Raw genomic sequence first — 15583 nt, forward strand, 5'->3', positions numbered from 1 at the left:
CCAATTCTGTCAGTGTCTATTCTTTAGTTGCCAGATGAGAAAAGTCTCTATCTTTTTGTGCAAAGAAGCAATCAACTAAACTTAGTTGCTGTTCTGTAGTTAATAGTACCACGTAACGAATCATTATAAGTTATGGCGACATGCATCTGAGCTTTCTTTCATATGTTATTGAAATATCATATTGAAAATTTTAGTTAACTTGGGATCACGTAACATGAGTACCGTTATGTGCAATTTTAAACGGGGAAGATGACAGGGTAACCTGTGGGGTTGCTTGGTTTGGGTATCGAAATAGTTAATCTCATCGCTAAATTTTGCATAAGATAATTCAGTGTTTGATTGGGCATAAATATGATTAATGCTGGTATGGAGTCTTGTGTGAGATAATGTAGTGCTTGGTTGATGGTATTAAACAATGGTCGCATTAAATTGTGCACGAATTTATGTTTATTATATGCGGATAGAATTTTGAATAGGAATGTCATTTGGAATCACCGAATAGCAACATCTTCATTATTAATCATCGTATAATGAGCATTTCATTATAAATCACTACCTAGACTTTTCTCACACCACCAATTCCTACGTAACTACTTCTAAACCAAATGAAAACGACGTAAGGCCTATACGTATTAGAGGTGTACATTATTTGGATTAAATCAAAAATAAAATCAAACCGTTTTTTTTTTTTGGTTTTGGATGTAAGTATTCAAAGATTGTAGGCTTTTGGCTTTGGATTCAGATCTTTGAGATAAAAAATAAAAAAATTGAATTACTTGTAATATATGTTTTTCTATTTTTATTTAGCAATTAAGGATCTTAATTTTCAGAAAGTTCGATGTGTTTGTTATTTTGTGTCGAGTGCCAAGTTGTATTCTTGCCTGTTGTTCAATGTTTTCATTTTATTTTTAGTGTTTAAAATGAAAGTCGATTAAGTGCTCTGATGATTTTTCAAACTTCAAATTCTCTATTTCATATAAAAATTGAAATAATTGACCAAATTGTACAACAAACACTTGAAATTTTTCTTTCAAATACTCTAAATATTATCTATTGATAGAATCTTCTTTTGATAGATCTCTGAAAAAAGATGTTTAATTCCTGGGAGACGATTACAATAGCTCAAACCACATCAAGAAATGGAACATAGCTGCATAAAAAAAATGATAGACAAACCATATTTTCTTATTCACGCAAATTCTTCTAAACCATCACTAATCTAACCAGCCTAAACTGTATTAAGAAAATCCAAGAATCTAATCTAAGTTACCACCAAGCTGACTTCTCTATGCTTCAATTCAGCAACAACGGGCGGATCTAGTGAATAAGCTACAGGTTCATCCGGACCTAGCAACTTTAGCTAGACCATGTATATATAATACTTTAAAAATTCAATAAGTGCAAATAATAAATTATGAATCCGATAAATTAGATGGGATGCGGTAGAATTCCGGATCCGAACCCATGAAGTTCAAATCTTGGATCAGCTTCTGTCAGCAACCACAAAGCTTCTTTAGGGTGCAATTTTGGTAGGAAAAAGAATATGTGAATGGATCTGTGAACTAACATATTGTTAGTTCAATAGTCTCTGCAAATTGAGAGACTAGAAAAACTAAATTATTAGACCCCTTAAGAAACAAGAAATTTACACCTTCCTTGATATGAGAGAATTTCTCAAACAAATTGAAAGAGAACATTTCAAGCTGTGATCTCTTTAACCAGCCACTCTAAAGCAGGATAGGCAAAGTACAATACTAGGAAAGATGGAAGTCCAAAGAGAATTGTGATCAGTAAGTAGAGTGCTAGGACGGCTGCACAGGAAGGTATCGCGAACATAACAAGTAGAAGAAGCACGATAACTAATGGAAACTTGGATGTAACGCGGATAAAGAAATCGAGGGACTTGTGAAGAGAAAAGTGTGCCCTCTGTGATGCAGGGGTACCAGTAGTACCGGTGCTAGACCCTGGAGATCCTAGACGATGCATCCTCCTGTTGTTCAGGACAGAGGTGTTGTTCCCCGTAACTGAAGTGCACCTTAGGGACCACTCATGTTGATGATCCCTACATATGGAAGATGGAGACTTCACCCTGTCGCCGTTTCTGCTTTCCACCATCCAGAGGAGGAAGAAATTCTTGCTAGGAAATTTGAGATTCCCGTTGAACGGCAACCGAAATGTCAGCATATTGCACCATGGACAAGAAATGAATAATGGAATCTGGACCTGCAAAAAAATCTGTAATTAGCTACAAATTAATCCTTCACTGAGTTGCTCGTAGCTAACAAAATTTTGTGACACGTCGCTAATATGTGCTAAATAGGATTAGCGACAGATTTGCTGTTTAGCTACAGAATTTAGTGACTGTTGCTGATTCCTGTTTTTTTAGTAGTGACCTGTTGAGTGGAAAACTTCCAAGAAGCTGGCTTAAGTCCCAATAGACAGTTCTTGCAAAGTGTGTGACCACACCACAAGACATAAGGGACGTTTTCGACAATGTTGAAGGACTCCCAGCATATTGGGCATTCAAGCCCTTCCTCGGTGCTGAAATTAGAATAGGCATCATCTTCATCTGAGCATTCATGGCAAGCTTGACTGGGCTCACCACATTCCTTCTTCTGTCCAAAGCTTGTGATGGCATTTGAAATAGATCTCCACATATCAGGCAGCAACTTAAATTGCTATTTGCTGACAATTACTCGAGTTTGCAACTTGGCATGTACTCGAATATGGTACTAAAAGATGAACCTGACCTTCAAATAAACAAACCTCTTGGTTCAATCTTAATCATCTCTTGCTTCTCCTTTGAACCTGAATAACACGGGGATAAGTAGTCATTAGTCTACCATCTCAAGATGATAGCCCATATAAAAATCACAAATTATACATAAAAATAAGAGCTGGATTATGTTTATACTCCTCATTAATCAGGGTCTCTCAAATAAATAGTAAATTGTCCCACTACCTTGTATTAACTACCAGAAAAATACAGGAAACTTCATTCTGTAAAGAAACAGAAAAATAGATCATCTGGTCACCTCCTCAGTCCTCCACACCCCCCCCCCCCCCCCCCCACACACACCTGGCAAACTGAAAATGGACATTACTTAGCAGCTAAGTGGTGGAAATTGCAACAAAGGGGTCAAACTAATTGCTTTTTACAAACTATTTCTAAACTATAAGGGACAAGGCTTTCCAAATGGCTGGCACATAAAACTGTGTCAAGACTGCTGTTTGGCATACAAATGCCTCAGCAGCAGAACACCTCATGTAATAAAATGTCAAGTTACCACAAGAAGAGTGGTCAACAACTAACTCGTTGCGATGTTATCATACTGTATAAAGGAATTTACAATTTGATCCACTGAATTGCAATTTCTGGGTATGACGCCGTTGATCTTACATCCATAATTTGATTCTTTCTTCGTTATCTGCTTTATCTATCATAGATGCAAACATAAACTACTACATTATAACCAAAAGGCTTTGGAAGCCAACAAACATCATTTATTTAGCATTTCAACCTTAGAAGTCTTGACAATTTTTACATTTTTTTTGATAACCGAGAAATCCTTGACAGCTAGATGGTGCACAACTTGAAACTCGGTGGATGTAGCGGTCAGCGCTTCTACCCTTTTCCACTTAAATATTAGGCTTTGGTCCACGGCAAGGTTCAAACTTTCACGCATCCCAAAAAAAAGGTTCAAACTTTCACATACAAATTTCACTTTGCATAGTAATATAGGGAGAAACCTTGGATATCCACGTCAAAATTTGCTCAGACATGTAGTAAAAACTCCACAACAAAATTAGGCTAATAAAACTGCAAATATGCAACAGGGAAAATCATGACAAAAGAATCAGTGATGAACTAGTACGTCAGGTGTGCCAGTCATCTAAATAAATAATGATCAATCAACTCAATATCAATCCTAAATTAGCTGGGGCTGGCTATCGAAATTCGCTGTATCCTTTCTGTAGTATTCAGGTCAGTATTAATAGGACTCATCATAGTTATCATAGTTAGAGAATTATGATAATCTCAACTCAACCGCAATCCTCTTTATCTGGACTTCCAACGCCTATGCTTTGAAATCTCACAAGTCACACAAGGGGGATTCTCACAATAAATAGTTTTTAATTTAAGAACTTTACCTCCATCACTAACATTTTCTAATTAAATTGAAAGAATTTAGTTATACGTTCATGAGTCATAACTAGCAAATGTAAGTGAAGCATGCTATTATGCATCAATAGACAATCTGACGAACAGTTTCAAGATCAAAGCTTTCTTCCATTATCTCTTCAAACTAAATCACAATATGTTAGGATCGGAAGTCCAGGAAGTACAAAATTTAGACAAAGCTAATCGATAACTGAACCATGAAAACGGTGTGCCTCCTTTATTTGCTTTAGATGCGAATCGAGCTTTAATGAGTTCTAATAAGCAACGTCAAGCAGTTCCTCTTTCTCGCTCCGAGAAATGCATTGTTGGAACTGGGTTGGAACAAAAACCCCGAACACAACTTACAACTTTCATTGTATTGTGCTCTCCAAAGAGCAACTCTTCTCAAAATCTCACACAAAAGGTAATGAGTCATTGCCCTTCTCCGACCCTGACTACCGAACCTGACAACGGACAAAAACAAAAAAGGAAGGAAAAAAAAAAAAAGACATCCCTCCCCTCGGGTTTCCGAAATAGTGTAAAAAGAAGTGCTCCAAATCATTTCTATTTGACTAAAGACCTGTGCTAAAAAAGTAGGAGTCTTTTGTCTCCTGGTAGCCTGCTCCAGCCCCACCCCACCCTCTGCCACCGACCCCCAGTCTACCACCCACCCCCAACAACTACCCCTCACCACCACCCACCCATCCACCCCCACCCCCCCACCACCCACCCAAAGAGCACCCCATCCGCCACCGACTTATTTTTTAAAGTTTCTATTTTGTCCTTTACCTTAGTTTTATTAATATATAAACTAGTTTGAAGTTACGGGTTAAGGTTCTTTTAGTAAAATTACATGTTATTATACAGTAACATCCAGTCAAACCAAACAACAAAAATGTTATTAAACCACAACAAACGATACAGTCTATCCAAACATTGTATTCATTAATACAATACATTCAATACGATAAGTCGATACTGTACATTATGAAACCATGGGTAACGACCATCCAAACAGAGTGTAAAAAATCATCATCTTTAATATACTCACTTTATCTAAATGCTTGCACCACCCGGACTGCCGGTCCTAACACAATAAAATCAATCAACTATTCCTAAACCCCAAGTTGACATTGTCTCTTAATAACGAATCAAAGTAACTTTAAGATATAAAAACAAATAAACAAACAGAAAACAAGAAATTACAAATTCAATTCAATATTCTTAGCGAATCAATTGTATGGCATTAATCACAAGACTCATACAGAAATTCCTAAGAAAAAATCTATGTTGCATGCATGAAAACAACAATAACAACAACAACAACCACCCAGTGAGAACCCACAACGTGGGGTCTGGGAGGGTAGACTGTACGCACACCTTACTGCTCCTACCAGGTAGGGACAGCTGCATGCAAACAACAATGTTGAGATAAAAAAAATAAAAATAAAAAGCCAATCTGGAAACTAAATAATGGGCACAAAAACGGGGCCAAAAATAGAAAAAATTGAACCATCTCAGATTGCAGATTCACAATAATAATAATTAAAAAAAATAAGTGATTTGTTTGAGAGTTTTGATGTAACTTACTTGTATGGAAAAATGATATAATTATAGTAATAATTAATTAATGGATGAAGAGAAGAGAAATTGATTTCTCTTGCTCTTTCGCTCTCTCTATTGCTTTTTCCGATAAAACTGAAAATTCACAGATAGATTTTATTTGTCGGACATTTACCAGAAGACACGCTCATCATCAAACTAGAAACGATGTCGTTTTGTATTTTTTCTACCTAAACTATATATATATAATAACAGCGTTTGTCCAAAAATTTCATCACTGCTATAGTGAGGTGTTGTTATGTATGTATATTGACACTTCATATTTGAATCTCATTTAACTGTTATAAATAAAAGTACACAAATATTTATTTTTCTGTACTTTTTATGTTATAAACGAAAATAAATACTTGTTAATTTTAAAATCTCAATTGATTTTCATATTTCATTAATTAAAAATTGAAGTGACTGATAAATTCATAATTAGTTCTATCGTACCGATATAGAATTAAAATCTAAGGAGCATATGCATTTAAAATTAATTGAAAATTTAAATATTTTAATTTTGACGTAAGAATTCTACAATGGTAATTTGTTTCATAAATTTCAGCCTCTTAGTGATAATATAACCTTTGAATTGAAGAAGAGTTTTGTTCAAACTTTCAGTAAAAAGGAACTCAATAGCTTTCCTTTATTGATTACTATAAATATTTTAATATTTTATTTTTATACATGATATATTTCTACAAAATATTATTACACAATATTTGAGTATGGTTGTTATAGAGAGGTAATTTTACAAAGAGTGTACCTCTATAATGAATGCCGCTGCTGTTATAGGTAGAATGTTGTTATAGAGAAGTAAAATATAACATAAAAAATCAGTTTCAGAGAAAATCAAGCCGTTATAGTGAAATGCTTATAACAAATGACAATTATAGAGAGGTTTGACTGTATTAAAACTCGAAGTTGATTAGGTCAACTATCAACTGTTCTCGTTTCTATGTGAACTATAGTCACGTGTGTGTTTTAACGAGGGCGGAGTTCGGCGAAAAATTACACCATTTAGACATGATCAAAATTATTTTTTACGTATATATAGTAGATTGAATCCTCTTTGGCTTCTTCGTGCGTCTGCTTTTTAATATTTTGAACCCCTTTAATTAAAATTCTGGCTTAATCACTGTATTTTAATATATAAATGATAATAGTTAAGGTATAAAAAGAAAAAAATCGATAGTTGGGTGTGAAACTTAAAAAAAACAAAATGAGAGTGCATGTATGGTTTTTTACTATTACCTGTTATTCTGATTTGAACAAAGATGAAAAGAAAAAAATCTGCTTCGACCAATGACCCAATAATGCGAAAATCATTTCAGAGTTATTGAGAGGTTATTTGATTGTTGGTTAAGAGTTACGCGGGATTTAGTTTTACTAATTCAGTATGTATTAGTTATTTCGTCTTTTACCCTACATAAAATAATATATAGATTGACTCATATCATAAAAATGTTTTAGTTATGCGGAATTGTTAACTAGTAATCAAACACTGTACTTGGTGTGCCTAATTTTATAAATAGCAACTAAATGCTACCAAACATGATAGTACTAATTATGTTGATTTTAATACATGAATAATTTAGTTTTTAACCAACAATCAAATTTGACCCCTAAAGGTATGCATCATTTTATTTATTTTTCTTAAATTTGACCCCTTAATGTATGCATCATTTTATTTATTTTTAAGAAAAATTTAAGTTATATACATCGACGGATGTACTCTTCTCTTAACTTGGAAAATATAAATTAATGAGATTCACCACTGTCACATTGTAAATTTTATATTATTTGTTTCAAAAAAGAAAAGGAACTAGTGTTGTTTTTCACTTGAAGAATAAGAAACTAAATAAATATCACATCTATAATAATGACAAGCTCCCAATGAAGCACGCATCAACTGTCAACCAGAAGCTATGGAACTATACATCTAAAATAGAGATAATGATAAAAAAAACACACCTCAAGTATCACCTTTGTTTGAGTCTTCTATCTGGACTATCAGATGCATGAGTTTTTTACCTAAATTATCACCAATTAGTTTGCAAAACATACCTCAACTATCAGTTGTTCACTTTTTCTACCTAAATTATCACCAGCAAAACACACCTGAACTGTCAGTTGTTCACTTTTAACGAGGTGTGTTTTGCAAACTAGTTAGTGATAGTTAAGGTAAGAAAAGTGAATAACTGTAGTTAAGGTAGGAAAAGTGAATAACTAATAGTTGAGGTGTGTTTTACAAACTAATTGGTGCTAGTTTAGATAGAAAACTTTCGTACCTGATAATTCAGGTAGAAAACTTTAAAAAAGGGTGAAGTGTGTTTTTAATCCTTCACCCTATTATCACATTTAAAATTGCACTCATACAAAGTATTATTTACTTTTTATTTACACTGACTTCAACTTATCCAAATCAAATGTACTTGTCCAATGTTTTTGGCCCAGGGAAGAATTTCTCTCGTCTTTCCAACATTTTTATAAGGTGTCATATCTGCCTAAAAGCAAATCAGAGACTGACAAGCTAACTTGAACTCTATTTAAAGGCCTTATAGTGGATCTTAGAACTAAATGTATATACAATTAAGAGATTATGGACAAAAACACACCTCAAATATCAAATTTTTTAAAGTTTTCTATCTGAACTATTAGGTATGAGAGTTTTCTACCTAAACTATCACCAATTAGTTTGCAAAATAAAACTTAGCTATCAATTGTGAGAGTTTCCTACCTAAACTATTAACAACTAGTTTCGGAAACACACTGCAAAATTGATAGTTGAGGTGTATTTTGCAAGCTAGTTGGGTGATAGTTCAGGTGGGAAAGTGAACAAGTGATAGTTCAGGTGTGTTTTGCAAATTAATTCGTGATAATTTAAATAGGATGTTTTGCAAACTAATTCGTGATAATTTAGATAGGAAACTTAGGAAACTCTCACACCTGATAATTTAAATAGAAAAAAAAAAAGTGATACTTGAGATGTGTTTTTTTACCCTTTAACCCTACAATTAACTTTGAATAGCATCCAGAATTCTATGGGAATAATAACTAAGGGTTAATGAATTATAAAAACTGAGTTACAAATTAATTTTTTGGTGAAGCAAACTCTCATCAACAACGCAAGTTGAACATTACGCATCTCACATATTCCACTCTAAGATAGTCAAGTTTTTCCCTAGTAGATCACTCAAAACTCAAAGAAAGTGTCTCAAGAAATATATATTTATGCTAAATATATGCTTATCCTAAATATGCATGCATCATCACAAACGAGGAATCGATGCAGTTTTGATATTCTGCATCCACTTGCATAAAATCGTATATTCGCCCAGCTTAGTTGTAGGAAATAAACATATCTAAAGATATGCTATATAAACCCACACAAGAAATTATGCCAGCATTCTTCCGGAATACGAAAGTCAGTAAACCAATGGAAGATATATAAGAATGGGGGGCTACAAAGACATTGTATATACAAAGACAATCCCCATATAGCTAACAACTTCACTCCTCAATTTCATTTAAGTCCCTAAATCTGTTATCTCGATCTCTATAAATGATGAATTGACATATCACACCCTCATTCCCGCATTTAAGTTAACGGGACAGGTGGATTACCTGCAGCGCATCTTTGCCTCCGAGGGCGTCTAGTTGTTTTCCCCCACCCTGTTAGGTTTTTATCCTCCAAACTAGCTTCAATATTATTATGTTGGTGTAGTATGGGGGGACTTATTGGGGTGGGGGTTACGGACTCGATCACTGTTCTCCGGCTTCTTCCGTTCCTGCCACCTGTCCTCCTTGTCAAACCCGAGCTCCAACTATGCCCCGTAGCTCTCATTAACCCTCCGAATGTCTGAATGTCTTCGGTTACCTCGTGCCTTGATAAGGAAACCAGACCGGGAAGGATATCTCTCTGGAAATCCCTACGCTGCCTTCCCCTCCTAGCAGGCCCTCTTCGGGGTCTATTTGTTAGTGATGTGGTGCCTCCATCTTCCAGTTTTTGGAATTCAGGAACAAAAGGCTTCGGCATGTAGTCTTCTTCCTTGGTCTCCGTCAGTTGTAATGTCATTGCCTCGAAGTAATCTAGTTCCTTGGCAGTTGAACGTGCAAAAATTGCAACATCCTTGCCTATTCTTCCTACTTCGGGCCCGTTTTCTGCAACAATTGCAACATCGTTGCCTACTCTTCCTCTTTCAGGGCTGTTTTCTGCAACAATTACAACATCCTTGCCTTCTCTTCCCCGTTCAGGCCCGCCTTCCAGTTCAGCAGCAAAAGAAGAGATTACGTCAACAAACCAACATAAGGATTCCGAAGGATCGTCAGATGGATCACAACAGGAAGATGAGATGGCAACAATTGCTTCTGCTGCAATCCTGTCAATTTCATCCTGTCTTTGCTCGGGTTTGTCTTCAACCGATAGCGAAGATTTTTCCTCATGTTGCTTGCCACCTTCTTCAGGCATATCCGTTTCTTCATCATCCCAAACAAAAGGAGCTTCTAGATCTATCTCCAGAACAGCCTTCTTCACACTAACATTATTGCTTTCAACAGAGAAAGGATCTTCATCTTCAGTAATACACGAGTTCAAATCGAAGCAATTTCTGATATTGTTAACTTTCGTCTCCATCACCTTCTCAGGAACAGGTGGTTCGATAGCAGCCGGTTTCTCAGGCTCAGTCATAGAAAGGTCATCACAGGGCATGTTAATGTCAATCAACATCTTCTTCCGTTCATGTCTAGAATTTTCTCCCTCGGGTGAGGACGGAAGGGTAACAACAGAAGTGGAAACAAGTGAAGATGATTCAGTTTTGGAAGCCAAGGAATTTTCAAGAATTGGAACCCCAAGAATTTTCCTGATACTTCGGGTCTCTCCAACCTCTTTTGTGGCCCTCGTATTGCAATCTGTTTCCTCATTTCTACCACTTTGTTTAGCTTTAAGCCACGGAAACACTGATAGAGGGTCTTGAATCTCTCTTTTTCCATCAACCAACTCAATATCACACTCGGATGGTCCCTCATTTTGAGATAGCAGATTCAAATCGAAACCTTTTTCAGACGCTGAGTTCATATCATTGGTGCTATTGAGATCTTTTGGAAATCCATTAGTAGATAATCGCTCAGATGTCAAAGACTCAACCTTAGAAGCTGACGGGAAGCAAACTGGCGATATTCTGGAAGCCGAAGAAGATCCGTGATCAAATCTGTTCAACCTAGAATTATCACTGATGTGCCATTTCTCTCCAAAAAAGCCATGGTTCTGAGATGCCTGTCCACTCTTGCTTACTGAAGACGGGAGCAACAAAGGGTTTGTATGAACAGACGAAGGCCTATGAGTAAAGTCACCACTTGGTTTCCCCCAAGAACAGACCGTGCGTGACCACTCGGAATTAGCAACTGGATGTGGACTAGTCATCTGAGAACCACCAAACGGTTCCACATGGGTATAGTTGGGTTCACGATTTATATGAAATGTCTCTAAACTATGCACTGCTCTCTGTTTCCAAAGGTCATCTCTTGTATGGTGAAATGGATGGATTCCCGGAGGTTGATAAGCTTTGTTAAGCATTACCTGTACTGCATGGGAAGGAGTAGGTAACTTGTCTTGTTCAAGACTCTGAGGTACTGAAGCCATGCTACCTTTGATGTTACCTAAGGAGGACAAAAACACCTCATATAACATTATGAAAATCCACAAAAGGAGGAAGCAGTAACTAGGGTCGGCAAAATTAGATCATAAAAACATGACCTGCTCAAACTGACCCATTTCAGCGTATCTAAAAATTGGGCTGATAAGTAGCCCAAATTGACCCATAGAAACCTTGTCAAAACATTTTCGGAAAAGACATTTTTTTTTTCCATTTGATATGTTGTGTATAGCCATAATAAAGAATAAAATAGTTTTATTAGGTTTTTAAAAAAACTATAGAAGAACTAACAAAGATGACCCTAAATTATGACAAACTCAGACCATTTTGACCTGCCTAACCAGCCCATTTGACAACCCTAGCAGTAACATATGTGGGAGCTAACTCTAGTATGCACATATAAACCAGTATGCAAAAACTTAGAGATATTATTACCAGTTTCATATGCAGAAGAGAACCAATCCCTCTCTTTTCCTTTACTGTCAACATATCGGCTATTTAAGGAGCCGTTAGGCCTTGCATGATGGGAGTTCCACGTGGCTCCTCTTGGAGAAGCCAGAAATGCTGGAATTGATTTAGCAGAAGTATTTAGGTCTCTACTGTCTCTATGATTATTGCCATAACCGAGAAACTCAACAGGTGATGGAGTTGCTTCGTCAAGCTGAGCTGGTTCATTGAGATCAGCCAACAGATTTGAGCTTCTTAAACATGTATTGGAAGTTGAGCCATTTTGTCCGCAATTACTAAACAATTTTGCACTACTCTCTTGGGCAACAGTGTAGTTTCCATTAACACGATAACTTGGATTGGAAGATACTCCATTAGGCTGCAACTGCTCATTGCTATCTGTATCAATGTACTCGTCAGCTGGAAGCTCAAGATCAAACAACATTTTCCGGACCTTTGAGGGTCTAACCTCCAAAACTTCACAGATATTTGAAGAAGAACCGTTTTGCAGTTGGCATTGACCAAAATGTCCACCATTCCCTTTTGAAAAATTCAAGGGAGAATTAACAACTTCTCTACCCGACTTAGAATTTGCCGAGGGGAAGCTGGTGACATGCCATTTCCGAGCATCTTCAGATGGTACTTGAGATCCTAGGTGGCTTGATGAAGAGGATGGATCCATTGATGTCCGAAGTTTGTAAAGTTCTTCCCTTTTAATTTCATCCATCATATCCATCTGAATTCTGTGAAGCCGATGCAGTTCCACCAGCTACAAGCAAAGTTTTAGTTAAGTAAACATCGGCAATACCAGGGGACATGATCCCCAAAAAACATGACATAGGAACAACTTAAGGAGAAGGAGAATCCAACTGGACAAATCGTTAGCACTAGATGTAGACCTAAATTCGTCTTTGTTTACACCAAAAAAAATCACCAGATGTAGAACCAGACTTACAACTAAAGATCCTTTTCCTGATCAAGAAACAACTTGGGTCTCCTTCTGATTATTACTCCCTCCGTCCCCATTCATGCGAGACTCTTTTCTTTTTAGTTAGTCACAAAAAGAATGACACATTTTTATATTTAGTAACATATTAACTTTAAAATACCACTTTATCTTTAATGAAATGATCTATTGCCACACAAATATCTATGGCTTATTTTAGACCACAAGTTTCAAACGTTTCCTTTCTTTCCTAAACTCCGTGCCCAGTCAAAAACCATCAAACAAATTGGGACGGAGGGAGTAGAAAAGTAAACTTTGAAAACTAGGATCAAAATTACCTGATTCTTGAATATGGACTCGTGTTCAAGCATTTTCTCCTTTAGGACATCCTTATTATATCCTGGATATGCATCCGTTTTTGTCCTTGACATGAAACCATTACAGTACTGTCCATTTGTGAAGGTCTTATCTCCATAAAATAAAGGCCAATTACTACTGTTAGAATCCTCACTAAGGTCCCTCATGTAGCCTTTATAATGCACTTGTGTTCCCATTCCTGCCAATAGTAGAAACAAAGGACTTCAATGAATCCCAGCTGTTTACTGATTGTGAAGTTTAAACTTAATAATTTAATTCCCTTTTCTATTATCGCCAGGTGTCTTGGATAGATATCAGTCCAAATTAGCTAAGAAACTCATTAATGATGGAAGTTAACTAGTGAAAAGGTTTGGAAGACAACCTCAAGAAAAACAGAATTGGGACACTCAGATCTTAGTATTATTGTATATGCTAACAGTGGCACCAATGGCATAAAACTCGCATAGCTTTTACGTGCCAGCTTTTGCGCCTAACAATGTGAACACTTAGTGTTATTTTATTAAGTCTTTAAAACAAAAAGTTTAAGCTGTCACTATGAAAATCTTCGTCTGCCATGCTTAAAACTTTTAACGGCGTAATTTTCACCTCTAACACCTTTAGTTACAATAGAGAATGTGAAGTGAAAAACTAAATAGGTACATTGATAGCACAGTCTACCTTCAACCACAACGGGAAAAGAAGTGAATTAATACTGAAATTGAAACTCGAACATGAGAAGTGAAAAACTAAATAAGTACATTGCTAGCACAGCACATTGCTATGCCAGCAACACAGAAGTCAAAACTCTCCAATTATTGGATATTCACAATTTACTAACGGAGACGCACAATCTTTTACTAGTTAATGGATTGATTGTTTAAAAATCCAGTCATTTTCATTGAACTTTTAGTTTAACATACTAGCAAATCTTTATGATAGCTAGTGCAGTATGAATATCAAACAACAGTGGTTTCAAGAATCAGATAATCCAAAAATGAAGTCAACATTAACTTATGCAAGTTAAAGCATACATCCAAAACTAAAATTTGGAAGGTCACTTTTACATTTAATGCCCAATCAAATTAAGCAACAAGACAACAACAACAACAACAACGTGTATTGCCCCAAGTGGGGTCTGGGGAGGATACAGTGTACGCAGACCTTACACCAGAATGTAGGGAGGCTATTTCCGAAAAACCCTCGGCTCAAGAGAAAGTATGAAAATAAGTGACAATAAATGCAGCACGGTAATCAAAGTACAAGAGACAACAGAAAGTAACAAGATATCAAAGGGCAAGCAACTACAAAGATAATACTAAGCCTACAATTTACCCCCCCCCCCCCCCCCCCCCAAAAAAAAAAAAAAAAAAAAAAACCTGTCCAGAAGCAATTGGCTAAAGATTGGTGATTAGCACCAATAAATGAATTGAAGCTAAAAGATCCCATATACAAAAGATCACTTATAATATCCAAAGGAACATAATCAAATCTATATTAACACTACTGTAAATAAATACAGTAAATGACTAAAGTCAGCTCCAAGAATGACAAAAACCCAAAATTTAACAACCCCACAATAATTACTTTAACATATTTACATGAACAAAGCAAAAAAAAATCTTATGTTACTTAGTCATAAAGTCAAATATGAACAAATCTAAAGTAGTAAAAGTAAAAAAAAAAAAAAATTTTACCTTAGACCCACATCATGGAATAACCTCTTTGTCTAAACCCCTTCATAAATTGAATCAAAGAACAAAACTTGAAGTGAAACAACATATCAAGAATCATGTAGAATTGTGGTGTTTCCAAATTGGGAGTTGGGACTATGGAAAAAAAAAAAAAGAGAGAGAGAATAAAGAAAAAAGAAAAGAAAAAGAAGGAATAATAATAGTAATAATTATGGAGTATAATTATTGTTACTATTATTATTATTATTATTATTATTATTATGAGATGAATAAAATGGAAAAGAACAAAGTGGGTATTTCTAGTTTTGTAACACCATTGAAGAAAGTAAAGATTTTCAGTGAAATTAAACTGAAAAAAACAGATTGGAAATTTTCACTACTGTTTTTTTTCTTTCTTGTTTGAAAGAAAATTTAGTTTTTTAGAGAGAGAAAGAGAAAGAAAGAGATCCTAAGATAAAAAAATCTTATTTTTTCACACCAACAAAACGACCTTCTAAAGAACAGTGACATAAAATTTTGTCAACATCCGGTCCCTTTTTATTCTCTGCTTTTTCTTCACTTCTCTTTTTTTTTTTTTTTCCTCCCCCATTGTCTGGTACTCGTATTGTTGAGGGTCTGATTAAATTAAATTGAAAAAATTACGTGATATGAAAAATATTTAGATTATTTTTACAAAACGTAGCTACTGAATTTACGAAATATAGCTATAAGAGCTGATATA

The 15583-nt window shown here is 35.5% G+C and overlaps 2 protein-coding genes across 3 annotated transcripts; both read right to left on the reverse strand.

Annotated features, from left to right (window-relative positions):
- Positions 1-1064: 1064 nt before the first annotated feature.
- LOC132629299 (uncharacterized) lies at positions 1065-5909 on the reverse strand. The gene is made up of 3 exons (XM_060344998.1): positions 5753-5909; positions 2394-2808; positions 1065-2223 (listed from the first exon to the last, which is right to left on the reverse strand). Exons 2-3 carry the CDS (start codon positions 2655-2657, stop codon positions 1699-1701), a joined length of 789 nt encoding a protein of 262 aa, XP_060200981.1. The 5' UTR covers positions 2658-2808; positions 5753-5909; the 3' UTR covers positions 1065-1698.
- A 3135-nt stretch (positions 5910-9044) lies between these two features.
- On the reverse strand, positions 9045-15320 carry LOC132626073 (uncharacterized). Of its 2 annotated transcripts, XM_060340801.1 has the most exons (4): positions 14866-15320; positions 13153-13370; positions 11857-12637; positions 9045-11425 (listed from the first exon to the last, which is right to left on the reverse strand). In XM_060340801.1, the coding sequence occupies exons 2-4, from the start codon at positions 13366-13368 to the stop codon at positions 9369-9371; spliced, it is 3054 nt and encodes a 1017-aa protein (XP_060196784.1). In that variant the 5' UTR covers positions 13369-13370; positions 14866-15320; the 3' UTR covers positions 9045-9368. The 2 variants fall into 2 exon arrangements, with proteins under 2 accessions (XP_060196784.1, XP_060196785.1); XM_060340802.1 differs by lacking the exon at positions 13153-13370 and having other exon boundaries at positions 14866-15319.
- Between the last annotated feature and the right edge of the window lie 263 nt (positions 15321-15583).

This window comes from Lycium barbarum, chromosome 2 (assembly GCF_019175385.1).
Source record: "Lycium barbarum isolate Lr01 chromosome 2, ASM1917538v2, whole genome shotgun sequence".
NCBI lineage: Eukaryota > Viridiplantae > Streptophyta > Magnoliopsida > Solanales > Solanaceae > Lycium > Lycium barbarum.